Source organism: Perissodus microlepis, chromosome 7 (genome assembly GCF_051167445.1).
Source record: "Perissodus microlepis isolate ML-2025 ecotype Zambia chromosome 7, ASM5116744v1, whole genome shotgun sequence".
NCBI lineage: Eukaryota > Metazoa > Chordata > Actinopteri > Cichliformes > Cichlidae > Perissodus > Perissodus microlepis.
Genome location: NC_140467.1, coordinates 61,198,945 through 61,220,446, shown reverse-complemented (window position 1 = coordinate 61,220,446; position 21,502 = coordinate 61,198,945). Strand labels below are relative to the sequence as shown.

The 21,502-nt window shown below is 40.0% G+C and overlaps 2 protein-coding genes across 5 annotated transcripts; one reads left to right on the top strand and one right to left on the bottom strand.

Moving 5' to 3' along the window:
- Positions 1-355: 355 nt before the first annotated feature.
- LOC146384451 (troponin T, fast skeletal muscle isoforms-like) lies at positions 356-12,306 on the top strand. 4 transcript variants are annotated; one of them, XM_084936412.1, is made up of 14 exons: positions 356-697; positions 2,467-2,507; positions 2,759-3,350; positions 3,813-3,971; positions 5,792-5,809; positions 6,457-6,475; positions 6,611-6,656; positions 6,748-6,864; positions 7,327-7,404; positions 7,734-7,847; positions 7,921-8,033; positions 8,231-8,321; positions 9,315-9,355; positions 12,162-12,306. In XM_084936412.1, the coding sequence occupies exons 3-14, from the start codon at positions 3,287-3,289 to the stop codon at positions 12,193-12,195; spliced, it is 894 nt and encodes a 297-aa protein (XP_084792538.1). In that variant the 5' UTR covers positions 356-697; positions 2,467-2,507; positions 2,759-3,286; the 3' UTR covers positions 12,196-12,306. The 4 variants fall into 4 exon arrangements, with proteins under 4 accessions (XP_084792538.1, XP_084792537.1, XP_084792536.1 ...); XM_084936411.1 differs by lacking the exons at positions 3,813-3,971; positions 5,792-5,809; positions 9,315-9,355 and adding an exon at positions 10,570-10,610 and having other exon boundaries at positions 359-697; XM_084936410.1 differs by lacking the exons at positions 3,813-3,971; positions 5,792-5,809 and having other exon boundaries at positions 366-631.
- A 3,474-nt stretch (positions 12,307-15,780) lies between these two features.
- Positions 15,781-19,389, bottom strand: myod1 (myogenic differentiation 1). Its single transcript, XM_084936408.1, has 3 exons — positions 18,701-19,389; positions 18,028-18,109; positions 15,781-17,331 (listed from the first exon to the last, which is right to left on the bottom strand). Exons 1-3 carry the CDS (start codon positions 19,286-19,288, stop codon positions 17,102-17,104), a joined length of 900 nt encoding a protein of 299 aa, XP_084792534.1. The 5' UTR covers positions 19,289-19,389; the 3' UTR covers positions 15,781-17,101.
- Positions 19,390-21,502: the final 2,113 nt, after the last annotated feature.

The window sequence follows — 21,502 nt, the reverse complement described above, 5'->3', positions numbered from 1 at the left end:
TAATTTAAATATTTATATCATTAAATTTAACTATGCTTCCATGCATTAGTGATGGCAAAACATTTCCATCTAGTATTTGCTTTTGCATTCTGGGCTACTGCAGTCAGAAAAACGATCTGGATCAGAGCCACTGTTTAGCAGGACTATATTTGTCCGTCAGATTGATTCTTTTAAACCAGCGAATCAAAGCCTCAAAACAAGAGGTGGTTCAACATGTTGGATTTACAGCTTGAACTGACAAATCTCTCAGCTTCTCATGCTCGCACAAGTATGCTGTACATTATGTTTATGTGTCCCAGACTTCTGTGGGAGGATCAGAAACACCACCTGCCTCGCTTCCCTGACGTCCAACATCTCTCGCTCTCAGATGAAATTTGCTTGCCTAATGCAGCAGCCCCAGAATAGCATCCTGGGGTCATTTTGGCTGTCCCCTTCTCCAAACTTGAGCCTCCCTCCTTAGCACTCGACCCATCCATCTCCTTATTGAGTGCCAGAGGAAGGAGGTGGGGGCAGCAAAGGCATGGACCATGTTCTGCCGCGGTGGACGGCCTCGCCTCTGAGCTCATTCTTTGGCCAATAGGGAGGCCGAGCGGATCGAGTATCACTATAACAGAAGGACATAATCAGCGCGGTAAGTTTGCAGAACCTTACAGCCTGTCTTGGCCAGCGGGAGCTCGTTTCTTTCAGCTTTTCTGAGGTAAGGAAGTAAGGGGAGTGAATGAGAGTGTGAATGGTAGCAAGGAAGCTCAGGTTTAGGCCTAATGTCCCCCAAACATCACCCAACCTCAGGACAGTTGAGTCCACATGTGCTAAAATCACTGCCATGAGTAGCAGAGGCTGCTGCTCATGGCAGGGGTGAGAAGGAAACAATTAATAGTGGATCTCGGAGTAAAAAAGGCCTCCCTCTTCCGTGTTTGAACCCTGTTAATGAAGTCCAGTGTTTGACGGTGCTGAGTGCCTGAAACCTTGGTAAACAACTTGTGTTTAGTGCCTTTCTGTATCTGTGAGCACCCAAAAGAAGCCCAGCCTTTGGATTACTTTTTGGCAAGTTTGTAATCTATCTAAAATCCTCAGCTGATGTTTCAGACATTTGAAAGTTCTCTGGGTTCTTACCAGACAAGCAGCTAGACTTTGTTGTTGTTCCTGTTGCTGTTTGGTTTGAGTCCAGTGACCCAGTGGAGGTTCATGCCTTTGGGATTTACAGTTGGCTTAAAGCCTCTGAAGCAGCTTTCCGCTTCAGGAGACAGAAGGTGACACTAACGAGTTATATAACACCACGAGAACAGCGGCGACTAATCCCGTTGTTGTTTTTGGTATTTGACCTCAGATCTTTTCTGGATTGCAGGTTTTCTCTTATTTACGTTACATTTTGGTGAAGCTGTGAAAGGGCGTGGCATGTTCCCAAACTGAACCTCACATAGCTTGAGGATAAACAGTTTATCATCTCGAACAGGAGCCAAGGGGCTCACGAGTGGATGTAAAGGAATCGTCATTTTGTCATTACACCGAGCTTGGAATTTATGACATTTGGGAATTAGACCTTCAGGGCGGCCTTCCTGGGTTTATTTTAATTCTTGAGCAAAGTGCCCCCAGGTGATAGGGATCCTCAGAAGGATGATTGAAGGAACCATGTGAGAGGAGAGCCTGATAAGGAAATGAAGGTGGAATGATGGGTTGTGGTCCAGGAGAAGGAACCCAATCTTTAACAGTGGGTGCACTGAAACTGGATCTGTGGGACCTGTGCAGCTGTCTCTTGGAAATAGCTGTGATGTCGGACGCCTTCATGGTGGTCTCACGCTAGTGAGGCCAATGGGCCACTAATCCAAAATCTAATCGCTGGGAAATTAAATCATGGATAAATCCAGGTCATGTGTGTTTGTCATTGCAGGCTTTTGATTAGATCTTAGATCCAAACCGGGATTTTCCAGCAGGATCAGGATACTGTTGATGACTGTAGAGTGGCAGCATCTTTTATTCTTTGACACATGGTGATGGAAAAGATTTAGGTTTCTTTAAGGTTTCTTTTTTTCACCCAACAGCAGCCCAACATCTATCCTCTGAGCAGCTGGAAAAAAGACTATTTGCATAAATCTATGTTTGGCTCCCTTCTCACTTATCATGAGAGAAGCAAATTCAACCCTGAGGCTCAAATTTCAGTCAACAGTCTAATTATAAACTGAAGAAGATTTGGAAGCCACAGATCTTAGGAATGCCTTTAATGCAACATGCAAGATAAATTTTATTCACAATCATTTCTAAATAATTCTACTCAAAGATTTCTATATTATTATTTTGTGGAGGTGTTGGAGAAAACTGTGTAGGCAGGCAGGGTGAGGTATGGTCTGGGTGGAGCCACTGAGACATATTTAAGACATCTGCAACTTAATCCTGAGCTATAAATACATGCAGGCTGGGCAGTCGCTTCTTATACACACTTAAAGTTTCTGTTTTCTCTTCTGATTTCAGGTTGCAAAGTCCACTGTCATCATGTCCGACACAGAGGAAGTGTAAGTCAACCCACATTTTTATTCACAAATTCTAAGATTTTAATCTTCTAGCAGTAGATTGGCCAAAAAACGTTTGACTTAAGGCCTTTTTGTGAGCTAGAATCTTAAATTGTTGGACAACACTAATAAAGAAGATCCTGAGCTAAGATGATTTAGTCAAATAGCCGTTTTCACTGTAAACCACAAATTTTCATGTTTGATTTCGATGAGCTGCAACATTTCTAAGCATTCCTTTGTGTTCTGTCTTGCAGTGGGGTCGAGGGTAAGTAGCACCACCACTCCTGATTATATATCTAAAAAAATGATCCACCCCTAAAATTAGGTCCAGGTACAGTCGGAGTTCCATGCTAAAGGCCCAGGATTACTTCTGAATCTTGTCTAACTGACTTTCCATCCCCTGTAGAGAGTTATTTGAACTGGACAAATTGCAGGTTTGGCTTGACTCCTCCAGATTCAAGTTGTGCAATAATGCTGTCTCTCCTTCAAGCAAATGACCACACCAACACTGACAACAGGACAGTGCCTTTTATGTTTTGTGAGATTAAAATATAAACTTTTAGAAACATAAATCACACAAATCGGCGCAGTCCTGTTGGCAGAGAGTCCTGCAGCTCTGCATGACAATCTGCAAATGTGCAGTCCTCCTGAGCTGAACACACTTTGAAAACAACTTGGAAGTTTTGCTCCAATCAGCTCATGAGGACTGTTTTGTGTATGCTTAGCATGGATCCCCAGTGTACCCACATTTTGCTTTTGTATTCTGTCAAAAATGGGTACATATGGGATCTTTTGATAATGTTCTTCTGCTCCTCTCTTTCTCGGACGGACGTGAAGAATACGATGGTAAGACACAACCTCCAGACTCCGGATGATAAGTCTCACGTCACTGATACTAATTTGTTAGTCGTCCCTGAACAGGTTTTTGTGGCATGCTAGTTAACTCTAACATAACCTGAGATAAGTGAAGACACAGGTTGTAAACAAAGTTGGTTGGCGACAGGTTAGAATCTCTCTTTTGTCTTTGACTGCATCCAATTGCAGTGCAAGTATTTCCAGGAATCGATCACATTTCATCAATGAGTGACTGACCTTTTCTTTCCTGTAACTGCTTGCTGTCTCACCTGCTTTAGCATCATCCGGTGACAGTTCGTTTGAACTGCCTCACCACAAACCTCCTCATATCTCATATCTCACATCTCCTCCTTTCATCCACTGACCGCCTCCTCCCCTCTTCCATTTCTCCTGCTTCCATTAACCCTCTCACTGCCCTTCCTCTCCCCTTTTGACTCACTGCATGTTGTGTAGCTGTAGAAGAGGAGGTAGTAGTGGAGGTAGAGGTGGCCCCTGAGGCGGCCCCTGAGGCGGCCCCTGAGCCAGAGCCAGAACCACAGCCAGAGCCAGAACCAGAACCAGTGGTAGAACCAGAACCAGAACCAGAACCTGAGCCTGAGCCTGAGCCTGAAGGTATGTGGCATGAAGGGGGGAAGAGGGTATTGGATCCTTTCCCAGGCGTCACATGCGCTCCGGCAGCTACAGCCAGTTAGTTCGCTATAACTAACCCTGATGTGCAGCCCAGTCTCACTGCAAAACGAGCAGGAGCAATGCTGATCCCCATGAGTGTCACAATAAAGGCTTTAAACATGTAATTATGTTCGTATACATGTAACTCCACAAGACATGTTTGTTGAAAAGCCCTAAAGTCTTTCAGTGAAAGTTGACATGACGTTCAACCTCTTGAGTTTATTTATATTTGACTTTACTGTCATTTCTAGTTTATGTTCAATCACCCTTTGGTTATGGTAAAAGGTAAATGGTCTGCTTCTTATATTGCTCTATCTGAGCACTCAAAGCACTTTACACAACTTGCCTCTTCACCCATTCACACCCGCACTTTTTTCTATGCTCTTTCACTGTTTGCAAACTAAAAGCATTTGGTTAATTTTAGACAGACTTAGCCTATTCCCAACTTCTTTTCCCACAAAAAATGTCCACAGCTATACACCCTGTATTGTAAACACACAACATGTTTGTATCCTGAACCCGACTACAATCGGTTTAGCACTGAACATTTTGCTGTGAGATTGGTCTATACCTTCTCCATGTCTGCTAATGTTAAGCTAACACTACCTTTCTTTTATCTCCACATGAATTCAGAGACAGGGCGTTCATGCAGAAGCTGAAAATGCTATGTTTGAACTACTAAGGTCAGAAAGTGAAAACATGCTAATAAGCTCACTCCTTCAGCTATAGCTAATAGAGTTGTGCTAATACTTTAACTTTCCATTAGCTCTCCATTCTAAAAATGTTATCTTTGAGAAGCTGGGACATGTTTTTGGAGTTATCTTTCTAAACACCATTAAATTTGCATCTGCTTCTTTAGTAACAAATAATTTTACAGTTCTTGCTAGGTGGCTTTTCCACTAGCCTAGCTCACTGTATGCTAAAATATTACAAAATCATTTGAGAGTTGAAAAATCTAAGACAACCAATAGAAAAATAGAAAATAGATTTTTTTATTTTAACCCTGTGTTTACTACTGCACAACATGCAACCAATTACTCTCTTTGATAGGATTTAAAAATTGGATAAAATTGGTACCATACCTGCAGGATAGGCTACATCTGATTGCTCCCTGTGGGAAGACAAACCTTAGTGCTAATAGAAGGAAAAAAAGATTTAAAAAAATAGACTCGTTTTTCATCTTCCTCTTAATCTTGTATTCTGCTCAATCATGTAACATGCAAAAAATATGCCAAAACATGCCAAAAATAAAACATGCTAATTTGTTTTAAAACTACATACATGAATGCAGGGTAAGGTGTAGCTGAGACCTCGATAAAAACAAGGACTTGGTGTAGCCAATCATAAATGATCAATTAACATTTAAGGGATGTATTTATCTCAACCCCTTCAGTAGAAATATGAATAAGTTTGGATTTTTTGACAGCTTATTCCCTTCTATAACTTTAGTAAACAGTTTGTTTGTTTTCTTTTGTAATTTAAAGCTAACATGAAAAATATTATACATAAATGTGATTCCGTACAAATTGAACTACTATTTTACCATCTTAGTTATCGAAGTAAAGGTAAAACTTTGCCCTTATAAGCAGCTGGCTTTCTTAATCAGTTGATTGTGGTAACCAGTTTCTTTATTTTTTTAAACATACTAAGCTTGAGTAGATCAGCTGTGTGCCTTAGTTAGACTGTGTACAGTTTGCAACTCCCAGGCTTCCCGCTAACGCTGTTCTGTTCTGCTTTTTGTTTTGGATGCCTGCTGCATGCAGACCCCACTGAAGAGGAAGGTATGTAGATTTAAAAACTTCAATCTTAAATCTGTCATTCTGGTTTTGGGAAGGACTACAGTGTCCAGGTCTGACATCTGTACTCAGGGAACGCCTGCTGTCTGTCCAAATTTTACCTGTCTGTGTGAATCCAGGAGCGCTGGCCCTAATTGGCATCCAAATATGAAGGTGAAAAATTTGGAACCACTAGTGGAGAAGGAAGGGCGAATGAATATGAAATGCTAACACGTGCTTCACTGCACAGCAACCCCACACTCTTGCTATGCCACTTGTCATCTGCATGGCATGAAGCCGCCAGAATCTGGGTTCAGATAAATGAAGGAAACAGGGAAATGTTTTGCTTGGGGTCAAGCCAAAAACAAAAAAAGACATATTCTCTGTATCAGTGTGAAACCAAAGACCAACGTTAACAATTCAGGTTTACTTTAACTGCACACCTGTTTAAACTGTTTGTAATACATGTTTGCTCTTATTTGACTGTTGTTCTAACCCTAACTTAAAAAGTGAATAGCCTATCCTTTTAAACTGTCTAATCTGTCACCTTGATCCAAAGCCACACTGAGTAATGCTTGGGTTTACTGAAATAATCTGTTTTCTTTCTAATCTGGTGAAATGCACTCATCCCCTCTTCACTTCTTAACCTGCAGAGGAGAAGCCAAAGTTCAAGTAAGTTCCTTCTTATGTAGTCTGACTTCAAATGATTCCTGTAGACATTTAAATCGGAGTTATTTGGGCAAAAAAGACAAAGAAAACTTTCAATTAGTGTGCCGGTACACTCAAAACCCCCACGCTCTCTTGCAGGCCCACCGCCCCAAAAATCCCAGACGGTGAGAAAGTGGACTTTGATGTAAGTCCGCCTGCAGTGTAGAAGAGATTTTGTTCATTTACGGGTGTTTCTTTGCACAGCTGAATACTGCTTCTGTTGATCCACCCCGCAGGACATCCAGAAGAAACGTCAGAACAAGGATCTGATGGAGCTGCAGGCCCTGATCGATGCTCACTTTGAGCACAGGAAGAAGGAGGAGGAGGAGCTGATCGCCCTCAAGGAGAGGATTGTAAGTTTTTAGCTAATGGGTAGTTTTATCCGTTCATATTCCCATGGAACTGGAAAATAGCAAAAAGCCTTCCACAATAATTCATCCACACAGGAAATACTTCCTGCCTTTTGCAGTTGGTGACTGGCTCTCATTTCTGGCCAAGGAATGGCTTCTAAAGGCTGAGCTCTGTTGGCTCTGCATGTCTTCTCAATGTGATTAATTTTATTAAATAAAATTTGGCTCACAGACAAGCTGATAATGACACAAATCAAAGGGAGAAAAGACAAAACATCAACAATAAAAACACAAAAAAATATCATGGGAACAATAAAACACTATATTTTTAATTTATACATTTTTGTAATTAAAAAAAATCTTTGAATTATCTTAGTGGAGATACAAAGCAAAAACAAGGACACTCACTGTGTGGTGTGTGAGTTATCTTTGTTTTCTAACCCAACGTTTGCCTCTGTCCCACAGGAGAAGCGTCGTGCCGAGAGGGCCGAGCAGCAGAGGGTCCGCGCTGAGAAGGAAAAGGAGCGCCAGGCCAGACGTGAGGTGTGCTATTTTCAAACTATGAAAATGTGACTGCTATATGAATATATGGAGCAAAGACAAAATGTCTTGGTGCAGATATATAAACATAACCTTTTAAAATGTTCCCTTGAAAAGAGCGAACGTAGTTGGAGCTTCTTGTGACTTCCATTTGTAGGCAGCAAAGTATTTAAAGCCAGTTTTTCCAGGTTCAGGATGAATAAGTGCAGCTAATGTTAGTCCTGGGACCCGATGTTGTAAGTACTCTGTTCAAATTGGTGGTTACCAGGGACGATCAGAGAGCGGGTGGTGGATGCAGAGGTCTCACTCTGAGGTATTTTTTGTCAAATCAGGAGGAGAGGCGGATCAGGGAGGAGGCTGATGCCAAGAAGAAGGCAGATGATGATGCCAAGAAGAAGTCGGCTCTGTCCAGCATGGGCTCCCAGTACAGCAGTCACCTGCAGAGAGTCAGTATACATGCACACAGACACACACACAGTATCTATGGGATCAGCTGTTGACCTGCATCTGTCCAAACAGGCTGACCAGAAGAGAGGAGGAAAGAAAGAGACTGAGAGGGAGAAGAAGAAGAAGATCCTGGCCGCCAGGCGCAAGCAGCTGAACATCGACCATCTGAACGAGGATAAGCTGAAGTACGACTCGGCTGTGAAACTAAAACTATAACCTTAGACTTTTACGCCTGCGTAAAATAGTTTGAACGTCTTAGAAATGTCCTAGAAAATGGTGAAAAACCTCAACAAAGTAAAGACAAGGAACTGAATGTGCCAGAAGCAAAATCCACCTGTCAGAAGAACTGCTTGGTTTATTTGTGTTCTTGTGTTTGCTGCAGGGAAAAGATCAAAGAGCTGCATGACTGGATGACCCAGCTGGAGTCTGAGAAGTTCGACCACACGGAGAGACTGAAGAGGCAGAAGTATGAGGTGAGACGGCGTCCTCATGAGCGCCCACGATGGCGTCTCTGACTGAGAACTTCTCAGCCAATTTCATGCATTTAGACAAGAACAATAAGACGGGTTTGAGAGAGGTCAGTGGGATGAGAAAAGCATAATATTTTACATTTCTTTTCATTTGAATTATTTAATACTTATTTAAATACCATAAAACTATTTTCCTGCTTTTCTTTGATTTCAGTTTAAAATGTGTTATTTCATTTTCTGGGTTTTCCCTTTTATATGAGACAAAAAGTTCTCTTTCCATATATTTTATCACATTTTTCTGGTTTATTCCCATAATTAGTTGATGAGTTTATCCTGACATTAATCTAAACATGTTTTGAACTGAATGCTAAAATATGATTATGTTTTTAAAAATTTTAAGGTTTTTAAGGCATTTTACATTGAAAATATTTCATTACAATTTCATAAAAACCAGAAGGTGGGATTTCTTTCACTACTAGTTTGTTCTTATTTACTTGATTCTCTTGATTTTTTTTATAGTTCACTAAATCCAAAGATTTGTGGGACACCTAATATTTTTTATGACTTAAGAAATCATATATGTAAGTAATCATTTATGCAACAAATTATATTATCGATTATTGTATATAATGAATTATTAATTTGTTACATACAATAATTAATCATTGGTTACATACAAATTAATAATTAGTATATAATAAACATTCAGCTACAGAGGAGACAGATTTGCTTTTGTTGAACTTTTATCTACTTGATTGTTGTTAAGCATTATGTTTATTTACAGACTTTTACTTTACCTCAAATTATCTTGATTAAATTAAATTTGACCATTTAATAATATAGATAAATAGTCATAAATAGTCTAAAGTTAAGAGCACAAATGACTCGGTGCTTCAGACGTGCCAGGTTTGTTGTAGTTTGGTTTTGGTTGATGAGGCTGGCATCCCAAGGTCACCTCGGGATTTGAACCCTCGATATACTCTTGATTTCCTCCAGGTTACTACCCTGCGTAAGAGAATCGAGGAGCTCAGTAAATTGTAAGTAGTGCAGCTGAGCAGCAGTCATGCCGGCTCCCTGCATGTTAGCACGGGGAAAGTCAGGGCAGAGCGCCCCCGCTGGCTGACATAGGAAACAACACACCACCTGATTAAAAAGCGAGAGAGACAAAAGAGGATGGAGGAGTTTGTTTCCAAAAGGTGACACGTGTTCATGGGATTCCAGGAACCTCTTATGAATAAGAGTGGGGGTTTCAACTTTTTGCCAGGATTGTTTTTTTTAAAACAAGGATCTCAGAGAACCAGTCTTAAAATGACTGGAACTGATTTTATATTCAGTGAGTTTAAATGTGGACAGAGGTCCTGCCTCCATATACTTTAAAAAAATGGGCTTACCTGTATATAATATCTATATATAAATCTATTTATAGCATCTATATTAGCACAAGAGCTCTCTGTTTATATTATTAGAACTACTACATGACTATGCTACTGTACTGTTTGACCTGTTTTGCAGGTGACAACTGCAAAGAAAAATAAGATATTTTACTGAGAAAAATAAAGAAAAAGGTAGGGGTGGTAGATGTCGTTTAGACGCTTGGCAAGAGTCTTTATAGGCCCAAGAAGCGCTTCTATACCAAGTTTGGTTGTTCAACTCCAGATCGTGTAGAAGTATTTGTGCATTATAGTAAAATATACATCTAATGTCATGCATTTAATGTTAAATGGATGCATTGCAGAGAACTGCAACCGCACTTTTAAATTAGTAAAACTCCAATATTTGTCGTAAGCCACAGTTGCTTGTACGTTGGTGAAACAAAGAGAAACTGGATGAACACGGTGCCAGCTTTGGACTCAAACTCTCCGTTTGTAAGCAGATGAATAATCTAAAGTGTCTGTAAAGGTGGTGCTGAGTGACTGTGATGCTCAGTTTTACATCACACAGCCTCAGCTATGTGTTTGAGCGAGCATAAAGGTAAGTCAGGGTTTGGTGAGTGTTCACAGCTGAGCTAAAGGGGAATTAAATGTTTGTGCTGCTTTGTGGGAAACCACAGCAGACGTGCTTAATTTGGTGACATCACAGGACAGAAGAAACTCTGGGTAACAAAAAGATTCTTATGCACGGCGCTGCCTTGGTTTCCCATGATGCTTTGGCCCGCAGCTTTCAGCCCACTGAGCCCGTTCAGCTGAAGGAGTCGTTCTCCGAGGTAAAGGTATCCTGCTGCAAGTTAAAGCTGCTGCTGTGTCGTTTCCAGGTTCTCACGTACAGGATTCGCATTGATGAGTTGCAGAAGCAGTGAGTATTGTCATTGCTGCCTTCGCCAGCACCCAATAATCCCCCCCAAAGTATAACTTAATTTAATTCCACATGATAACGTGATAATGTGATAACCCTCCCCTCGGCAAGACATAACTGTCATAACACTGAGACAGTTCATGTCGGTTTAAGGCTGAAAACTAATAGGGACAGAGTACATCAAGCTAGTTACAGTATGATGAAACACTAGACACCCTGCAGGGAAATTTTAGTGTCTAAGAGAGCAGCCTGTTATTGTGTGTGCAGGAATAACAGCTGAGTTATCACAGTGCATTATTTGTTTTCCGTGTCAATTTAGACCCTTCAGTGATAACACCCTAGCCTTGACCCTAACCATTTAATCTATCATTAACATTATAAAATGACATAAAAAGGTCTTAGAAAATCAAGCATGCATCTTATGATGAATTTTAGATAGAAGACTGCTAGTTTTATCCCTCAAACAGTCATAATCATACAGTAAACACAAGAACACCTCAGTAACACTGCCACAGATGGTTCAGTTCCAATCCCGGTCCAGACACAGGCCAAAAACATCTCAGCTGTCATGTTGTTTGGACTCTGTTGGTCAGCCAGGCTAACGAGCTCAAGTACTTAATGCAGAGGTGTTTAATAGAAGGGTGCAGCTGCATCATCACGCTTCTACCCTGAACATTAAGTACTCACCCTAAGAGATCAAACATGACACATGACCATATGTCAGTTGCATTCGCTTTCTTTCTGGCAGCAGGTGGGCGGAGCTTTGGTGCTTACAGACTGAGCTGCGTGCCAGCGTTGACCATATTTGGGAAATATGCTCTTTATTAAGTATAGAAAAAAACTGTCTGGACATTTCGAGCAGTCTAAAGCCTGAGCTTCTCACAGACTCACAGGTCTTAATTAGGGCAAACACAACTGTAACGGTGCATACACGATCGAAAAAAAAGGGGTGGATTTGAGGTAGTGACTTTGGATTAATTAAGCCCACGCAGGTAAGTACAGCATGAGTTGTGCATGCGAGCTGAATTTCCCGGGTTGTTTTTTCTGCTTCGTGCCGTCCAAAATCCCACTCAAAACATACACTAAACAGACCCTAAACAATTTATGAGGATTTTCATGTTTTTTTTTTAATTAAGATATTTTCCATATCTCAAAAAGATAATTTTAATATGTTCAGTTACTTTTTAAAATGATTGCTGCACAAAATTTTAACAAAAATCTAAATCTGTACGGTTGGATAAAAACACACCCATCCGTTTCTTTAACTGAGAAGAGATTTTTATTTTAATCAGCCAGTTTCCTCAAGAGATTTTGGACAAACATGCTTTCAGCTAGTGAAATGCTCTCAGCTTCATATGTGATGATGCAAAACATGTTTTTGCACTCTCCTCGTGCTTGACTTCTACCAAGGAGTCTTTGAGCTGTTCACTGCTGTTCTCTGAAGTTTGAGTTTGAGTCTAAATTTGCAAATCAGCATCGACGGCATCGCACAATGTGAGAACAGCTCAAAGTTCTGAAATATGTCCAATTTCTTTGCGTTTCGCATTACAGCAGCAAGAAGGGAGCCGCCCGCCGCAGAAAGTAGATCAACTCGGCCCTCCAGTGCCCAGAAACCAAACCAGGATAATCTCGGACACATGCCTGATGAAGCAATGCACGCTGTGGCAAAGGTCTTAGCTCAGAAGAAGCCTGTAATGCTGAGGTTTACCCTGCAGCCAACCAACCACACTATGAAACATGCAACCAGGAGCCTTTAGCTGCTCTTCAGTAGGAATAAAAACCATTAAACTTTGTTGCCGTCACGCTTCCTCACCCTCGACTGTTTGGTTCTCAATATTTTTGTAAATAAAGTGTGACACTTCAAGCCATGTCTGTAGATCTGTTGTTCTTTAGTAAATCAATAAAGTTCAGTATTTTTAGACGTGTAATTTTAAAGTCGTTTCTTCAACACTGTTAAATGACCGGGCAGGAAACAGAGGCCCTGCTTTTATCAGAGTCTCCAAATATTTTAGGTTTTGCAAGTGATCAGTATGCACATTATCATTTTTAATTGAGGGAGGGAAACTAGTTTATACATAATACTACTTATATAAAAAAAATCTTATTTTTAATCTAAGATAGGAGCTTATAAAAGCATATTAAATGTTAAATTTAATGCAAGGAACATTCCGTTGTTTACTGCAATCAATCTGTCCAGCTACTCTGGAGGAGGCTGTAAATATTGTGACATGAGTCTGATATGAGTCAATGAGTCAGTGAAGCTCACTTCTGTCCAATGACAGTGCTGCTGAGGTGAGTTGTTGAGGATTTCCTCTGTCGGTAACCGCTGCTGTTTAGCCTCTGTTAGCTGCTGTTAGCAGCTGTTAGCTGCAGCCCGGACATTAGTTCAGGAGATGAGGCTTGAGGTAAGACAGAAGAGGATAACATCTTATTCAGAGGCCTGTCACACTGTCTCTTTCCTTTGCTTTTCCGCTTCTTTGACGACAATGAAACACGGATATGATGCTTCATATCCTGAGGCTGAAGGTGCAGCTATAAAATAATATTTGACTCCAGGATTCAAAATCCCCACAGGTTCTTGTCTCCTCTGCCTTTGGTTTTCTACATATGTGTCTGAAATCTAGTCAGATACATAAAACATGATAAGATGGAACAGCGATGTCCAGCTCGGCCACTGACATGGCAACATGGCAGCTTTCACAAACAGGTGCCAGCTGCTGTTTATGAGAATGCATCAGTTTGGTGAAAGACATAATTACACACTAATCAATATATATTTATGAGTAAAATATTCTTTTTTTCTACTAAATAACCTCACAAAACTTACTGTAACTTTACTAAAAATTATATTTAAATATCATTATTGTTATTGTTATTATCTATTCATTTTTATTAGCTTTAGAAGAAAAGCTGAAAAAAGTTTAGAAAGCACATTACATTTTTTCATATTACTGATATTTACCTGCATTTCTGAACAGAAAAAATGAGGAAACAATAGATTTATTTGTGGAAAAAAGAAAAAAATCACTTTCACTGTTATTTTGTCACAAGCTGCCGCACGGCCAGTGACAATGGCGGGAGACAAGACAAGCTAAATTGCTAAACATTATTTTATTCACCAAAAAGGAAAAACACAAACAAGTATGAGGAGTCACAAATACCAGTGATGACACAAATGCACGTGTGCTGATGTTGGCAGCAGTGCAAAGGACTAAACAAACCAAAACCTGGAGGTGCCAATTGCTGCAGTTCTCCCGTAGAATCACATGATGGCGCTGTTGGTCTGTGTACCACGGAGCAGAGCCTCAGCATGTAAGTCAAGGTCACAGGAACAGGATCGGACAATGTTTGTGTTTGTTCAGAAGCGTTTTAAAGCTCAAACCTTCATTAGTCATTTAGGGATTTAAAATAACTTGAATATTATAATTGTTAACAGAGTTATTGTGACAGTCACCATCACTCTTAACTAAAGTACTGACCCGATACAAAGATAAAAAAACGATCTGTCAACGTCTCATTCACCTTGCGGTGCAGAAAGAGTTAAATTACGTTCTCTGCAGGAGTCCTTCCTCATTTAACAAATATATCCAATGTGATTGGCTGAGCCTTTCAGGGAGCTCTGTTTAGTTTTAGCAGCAGCAAACCTGCGCTGCGAGGACCTGCAAGGAGGAGAGGAGGACGGCAACAAAATTGAAAAACCATATCCCAGATCGGCCAAGCCAATTCCAGTTTCCAACAATGGCTACTACTACTGCATCTACTTAGTTTTAATATTGCTCTTATTACTCTTTTTGGGTCGCAAAATAAACTTTTAACATATTTTGGAGGGCCGAGTTGAGAATGTAGCTGAGTAAACTTCAAATATCTGAGCCGGTGTTGTGCCAAAAACTGATTTCCAATGTTTCCGTGTGTTTTTTATGTGTAATATCGTTATGTATGTTGCTAAATAGACTTTGGTGAACAGGTATTACAAAGGGGTTATATATCAAATTAAAAATTTACCTTTTTGTCAAGTATCTTTGTAACTGTGTTATTGTACAATCAGCTCCCGTGTGTCCACTTAAAATATATTTACAGAACTATTTTTGCATTTGTTGCAATTTCAGCTGTCCTCTTGGCCAGATTACTCTTAAAAGAGACATTTTTAAAGCCAACAAGAATTTTTTTTAACTGCATAAATAAAGGATACATAAGTCACTGCCAAAAAGTGATTGCGGCTTCTACCTTGTTACAGGAATGTTGTTTGTTGCTCAAGATGACTTGATACATTTGGGATACATTTGACATATGTTTCACATATTATAGACCAACAAGTTATTTATAGCAGTTTAAATACAAGCAATCAGTTTTTGGCAAAAACCGGAAATCAGTTTTTGGCAGACAATCACTTTTTGGCACAACACCGGGTCCTCAGGTGGATGCAGCCTCTGAATTTGGACACCCCCAGCTTGTTTCCGGCCGGACAATAATAACGGTGACATTTAACTTATTTTATCCAATAAATAAACATTGCAAAATTGAAGTTTTTTGTACATATATATGTATACCACCCCCCCCACCCCCCCAACAGCCCTTTTGAATGTCTCCCTAATTCTGAGGTCTCAAGGTTGGCAAGTATGTGCGAGGCTTTGGCCCACATCAGTCTAAAATTGTATATAACCGTGAATAACGTGTTGCCATGTCCACCAGGAGAGACTGGACAGTATAGATGTAAAACAAATATGCCAGCAGTTTATCTCAGTTAACGAGTGGAGCAGGCATGTGTTTGGCTCCTTCACATAGCGGACATTGAGTTGTTGTGTGAGACACCAGTAGTCCATGTCTGTTGCTGTAACTGTAGTTCATGTTTAGAATAAAAAATCCCAGCTCACTGATTTGATCGGAGCAATAGTGCCTAAAATGTTGCATAATTTTGCTGAGAGATCTTTTACTTTGTGGTAATCTTAGATGAGTAGTTTTATGGACAAAAACCACCAGTTGCTTTGAAATTTATGCGTTCAATTATTTTAAATATCAAGGCAATGAAAACATTTTCTTGAAAAATTTCCCACAAAAAATTATAAAATTTTAAAAATAAATTCTGGACATAAAAAAAAAACAAGACATCATAAGTCAGAATCATATGTATATATTTTGTATAAATAAGCATTTATTTGTCTTTAGACTGTCACTCATTTTCAGATGTATAAATATAAAGTTTAACATTTTTCACAACAAACAAAAGCACGTACAGACAGAAACATTAAATACATAATTAATACTTTCAGTTGGAACAAATCAGCTCTTATTTACAGAATATTTACAGAAACAGAAAAGTGGTCCTCCGCTGCAGTGAGTGAAATGACAAATGAAAGAAATTAAAAATCCGTTTTGGACAGGAAGGAGGTCTGAACCTACTTCAAAACTGACGGGAGGAAAAAAAGTCACTACAATACCTCCGTACATGCAGGCCGGATTCTGTTAAGCTTTTACTGCAGAAATTTGTGCTTTTACATCAAGTTTCCTTCTAAAATGTCAAACAGTTACTGTAGTTCCTTTTTCCTCCTGAGGGAATCGAACAGCTGGGGCCTTTCGGACTTCAGATAGACGAAAGTGGAGGAATGTTAATGGGTGGTTTTTGGCCTCCGTCCTTCATCAGCTAGACTATACACAGAAGGCTGGAGTGGGGAAGGTGGGGGGATCCATCTGAAAGACTAAGCTGAGGCTTAAAATATTTTTCATAACTTAAAATTAAATAAAAATACAGCAAGAACCGAACTGGTTTCTATTTAAAACGTAACTATAGAATTAAGTGGTCTGATCTCGACTTATTTCAGAAACAGGAAAGGGAATCTGGGGTGGCTGTGGAAGCTCATTCCTGCTTGGAAAATTAACTAATGTAGGTAACTTTGGAATGATAAAAGCAACTTTTCATTTGTATGACATACAAGGTCAAAATTAAGACTTCAGCTCCTGACTATGACTTTTTAAAATCATTTTTTTCAGGCTCCTCCTTTTATTAGCGTCTCCGTGTAGAATCAACAAACCGCATCTGATCATGAAACATTGAGATGTTTAGTTTGGACGCTTAAAAAAATCTTTCTTTACATATAAGTTTGAAATCAGTAATTCTAGATTTTATCATTCCTTTGTTAAACATATATCTAATAACTGAAAATAAATCTTAGGTATGTGTACTTTTAATTAGACCTCACAGCCACGGGATTTTTTTCTTGGCAACTCAATTGAAAACACTTAAAATGATTTTTACTGCTGATCTTTTTTTCTGGCAGGAATGAGCTTCCATACATTGATCTAAAGAGAATAAATACATAAGAAGCAGCTGATCAACCATAGTGGTGGTTTCTCAGTTCAGCTGGTGTAAATGATCATTTTCAGTGTGTGTGTGTGTGTGTGTGTGTGTGTGTGTGTGTGTGTGGTGATGGTTTGACAAGATTTGGGGATTTTTTAATTTATTGTAATGTCCAAGTTGAATATCTATGTGTGAGGGTCTATAGGACTTGGTAAATCAGGCTGGGGTCCTGGCTGGCAGTCGGAGACGAGACCTGAGTGGTCGCCGGGGCAGTGCCTGCTTCACCCACCGGCACAGTTGTCGTCGGTGGGGATCCTGGGCCGTCAGCAGGCGGCAGCAGGCTGCTGTTATCGGTGGAGATCCGCTCTACAATGCTGGACAGGCAGTCCAGACTGGAGACCACTGAACTGCGTTCGCTTTTCAGACCGCCTGCACAAAAAAACAAGACATAATAGTAAATAAAAAAAATCATTACTATGGATGAGTTTTTAAAAAAAAAAAATTATTTCTATCATTCATATTGGGGGACAAAGGTGACAAAACTGTTGTTATGGAAACACAAAAACATAATCAAATCATCATCATCACCAAAAACAAACCCCAAACCAATAATAATAATAATAATAATAATAACTTTATTTTCAAATTATTTCGAATTAGTTGTTAGCATTAATCACAGATCTAGTTTAATTGTTTTCATGCTTGTTTTGTATTTAGGCTGCTTTACAGAGCTTAATTTAACTCAGAATATTCTCTCACTATCTCAGCTTCTGTATTATATATTAATCATTGACTGTCGAAAAGATCTAAAAAAAAAACCAAAAAAAACAAAACGAAGAAACGCTCTTTTTACATTAGCTGAAATTAAAAATGAGCTTTTAATTCAGCGTATGGTTTATAATCTTACTTTTATACGTTGCTCCTAACATTAAAATTAACATTAACATTGAACTTTTACATTTTAAACAATTAAATAAAGAAAGAATCAGTTCAAAGAAAGCACAGCATCAACTGTTTTATTGGCCTGCTGCTTTTATTGCGTCCTCTATTTGTCTTTCCCCGCTAACTGCCGTCACTTTACTGCGTGGTTTATTATTTTAAACACGTATTAAAATCATTTCTTACCGTTTGGAGTCTCGGAGAAATAAGAGCTGCTGTCATAACTTCCTCTTCTGGTTGTCTGACAGGTGGGGCCGTTAAAATCCGTCTGAAGAAGAAAAGAGAAAATTAAATATTGACAGAGACACCAGAGAAATCCCGCAGAGTGATTAGAAAATAAGTCTAAATAAGTATGTGTGTGTGTGTGTGTGTGTGTGTGGTAATGGTTGAGTCACGGTAGCTGTTTGTGTCATACCACGTTAATAAAGTCCCTGAACTCAGATATTATTTTTTTCCATCCACGTCTCTCCGTTTGTTACATCTGGGGTCTAAAAACGGTTTAAATCTGTTTCCTGTGTGTTTGGTGAGGCGAGACGAAAGAAAATGTTTTAAAGACACTTTGAAACGAAATTTGCTTCGTTCCGATTATGACACAAAATGGCCAGTAATGAGAAAGTTACACACAGGCAGCTAAATGATTCTATTTTAAATCACTATTTTACATGAAATTTAAATGTCATGAATAAGAGAAAAAACGAATTGCTTGATTTGTCTCGATTCATTATATTAAAAGAATTTAATTAATATTAAACATCAGTTAAAATAAGAGTTGGAGCAGACAGTAAAATATCCCCAATTCCTTTGGCTAAATTCAAAAGATCCATGCGCCTCTCTCACACCTGTCGCTCCTTGAACTCACCATGCCGTCGGAGCAGTTGGAGCGGGGGCTGGATGCGTCCGAGTCCCCGCTGTAGTGCTCCAGCACCGGGTAGAAGCCGTCTTCCTGGCCACCGCGCAGCAGCGCCTGCAGGGACTCGATGTAGCTGATGGCGTTGCGCAGGATCTCCACCTTTGGCAGCCTCTGGTTGGGGTTGGCCGTCGTGCAGCGCTTTAGTGTCTCGAAGGCGTCGTTGACCTTGCTGAGCCGCCGGCGCTCCCGCAGCGTGGCCGCCTTCCGCCGGTCCGCGTTGGTCGTCTTCCTCTTGCAGGCCTTGCAGGCCCAGAGCAGGCAGCGCCCCGCCTGGTGGTGCCCGCTGGGGGCGCGGACGTGCTCGTCGTCCTCCACCTCGGCATGGTGGTGGAGGTGCAGGAGGGAGGACGGGGAGGAGGATGAGGAGGAAGGGGAGGATGAGGATGAAGAGGAGGAGTCGTCAGGCTTCAACAGCCCCACATGAACCAGCCGCGGGTCCAGGTCCTCGAAGAAGTGCATGTCACTGGTGTTAAAGCAGGGGTCGTCATAGAAATCATCAGCGGTGGGGATGGGGAAAGAGATATCCGACAACTCCATGGTTCAGTCCAGAACACAGCAGGAAGAAGAAAATCCAGTGATGACCAAACTTTTCTCTCTTTTTTAGGGAAGAACTGAAACGTGAAGCAGGATTCGGGGCTTTTGAGGGAATGTACAGTCCTGTCACAAACTGTTCTGCCCTCCACCCGTTGACCTGGATCCCCTTATACCTGGGACGGTGGGGGGCGGGTTCAAGATGATGGGGTCCACCGAGGTCTGTCCAATCAGCTGCTGGCAGGAGGGGTTTACAGCTTCACGGTAATTAGTGTCCGATTACCCCTCACAGGGCAGTAATGTACTGCTGCACACGGCGGGGGGCGTGTGGGAAATGTAAGTTTAATACATACATTTAAAAAATGCGTATCGATATCAGCAAAGTAAATATGCATCTGTTAAATAGCTGTCATTATTCCATGTGGTATACTTTTCTGTGTATTGGTTCATTGTCATGCTTTATTTGTATAATTTGAATGAATATTAATGACCTCTAAGGAATCATGACGTCATAAATTAAATAGTTTTATTCACGGCGTTATAATGCATTTAATTTGCAAGATGGACTGACGACATGTTCGAATTAATTAATAACAAAACATATAAAAAATGAAAATGTATACAGTTCAGTTATAAAACGCCTTTGTAAACCAAAGTAAAAAACGTGTCTATGCACTGGCGTTTGCAATTATAATAATAACAAAGAACGGAAATTAGAACAATTTATGAAAATTAATTATTAAAAAATGAAGATTTAACCTTGGTGGTAGGAGGTTAAAACTGTTGACAAAAAAAATCACAATTAATATTAATAATAATAATTATTATTATTGTCATAATGTGGTATGGGTTTATTACTATATTATTTCATGATTATTTCATATTTCATTATTCATTATTTTATCTGTGTATTTATTTTTTTGTTTGTTCATTTAATTCGACAAATATGTATATATATATATATATATCGAATGTAGATATGCATGTAGATATAATTGTAACCTCTGACCTCCTCTGTACCGTCCTATCAGAGCAGAGTTATTCCTCCAAGAAAAAGGGGAAATACAGCTTAAAACACACACAAAAAACAATTAATAGTATTAACAAATATATATTTATATCACTCATGCAACTGTATCTCCATACAGCGATCAGGCTTCGTGTCTTTGCTGCGCCGCTTTTCAAGTGTAAATACTGCATGAAATTGTGAACCGAGCAATCAACTTAAATGTCACCGAGTTTATTTTTAGATGCAGTGTTTCCCCTGCGACTGTCTGCACCCAGGACTGACCTCCTCCTCTCAGCTGTCACCGCTGCACCCGCTGCATCCACAAACTGCAAAATGCGCATTATCCCTTTTCACAAAACACGCCGGCAGCTGTGCAGCTGCAGTGCACAACTGCAGCAGCTGGAGGGCGCCGAAGAAGCAGCCATCAGTGTGCAGGATGAATATCGCGCTCTTCTGTACTCGTGAGGTGAAATTTGCAGGCTATGAACTCATTCAGAGGTAACAGATGTTAGAGGCTGTTTGCTGAGATGATGCTTGAAGTAGGTTTTTCTATAATTACGCGATAAAATGGGGAAAATGCAAAGAATAATTTTTATTTTTTTGCACATTTTTTTTTCCAGTTCTGTGACATACACAATGCACCAGTTAAATGAATCACAAAGACCCCTGAAACTCCACGTTATTTTCTTTTTTAATCCAAGCTTCAATCTCCAGGGTGGAAAAAAAAATCAAGGAAATTAAATTAAAACCAGAACCTGCAGTTCCTCCAATGTTCATCTGAGGCTTCAAATCTGAGTTAATTGACTAACTCCCGTGTTTTTGTATTGTTTGGCCAGGCAGAGAGACTGCCTAGAGAACAGGTTAGAGTGACTGAAAATAGAGATGGACATGTACTAACAAGCGAAGAGGCGTTGATCAGTGAACAGCAGCACAGCTTCATGTCGAGAAAGATCCTTATACACATGAATTTGCTTCAAGAACGTGAACACTGTGAGGAATCTTGGAGTCATTTTTGACCAGGATATGTCTTTCAGTGCAAATATTCAACAAATATGTTGGATTGTGTTCCTGCAGAGCACTTCATTCTCAGACTGCTGGTTTATTCGTGGTACCTAGAATATTGAAAGTAGAATGGGAGGCAAAACCTTCAGCACTCAGGCCCCTCTTCTGTAGAACCAGCTCCCAATGTGGATCTAAGAGACAGACACTAG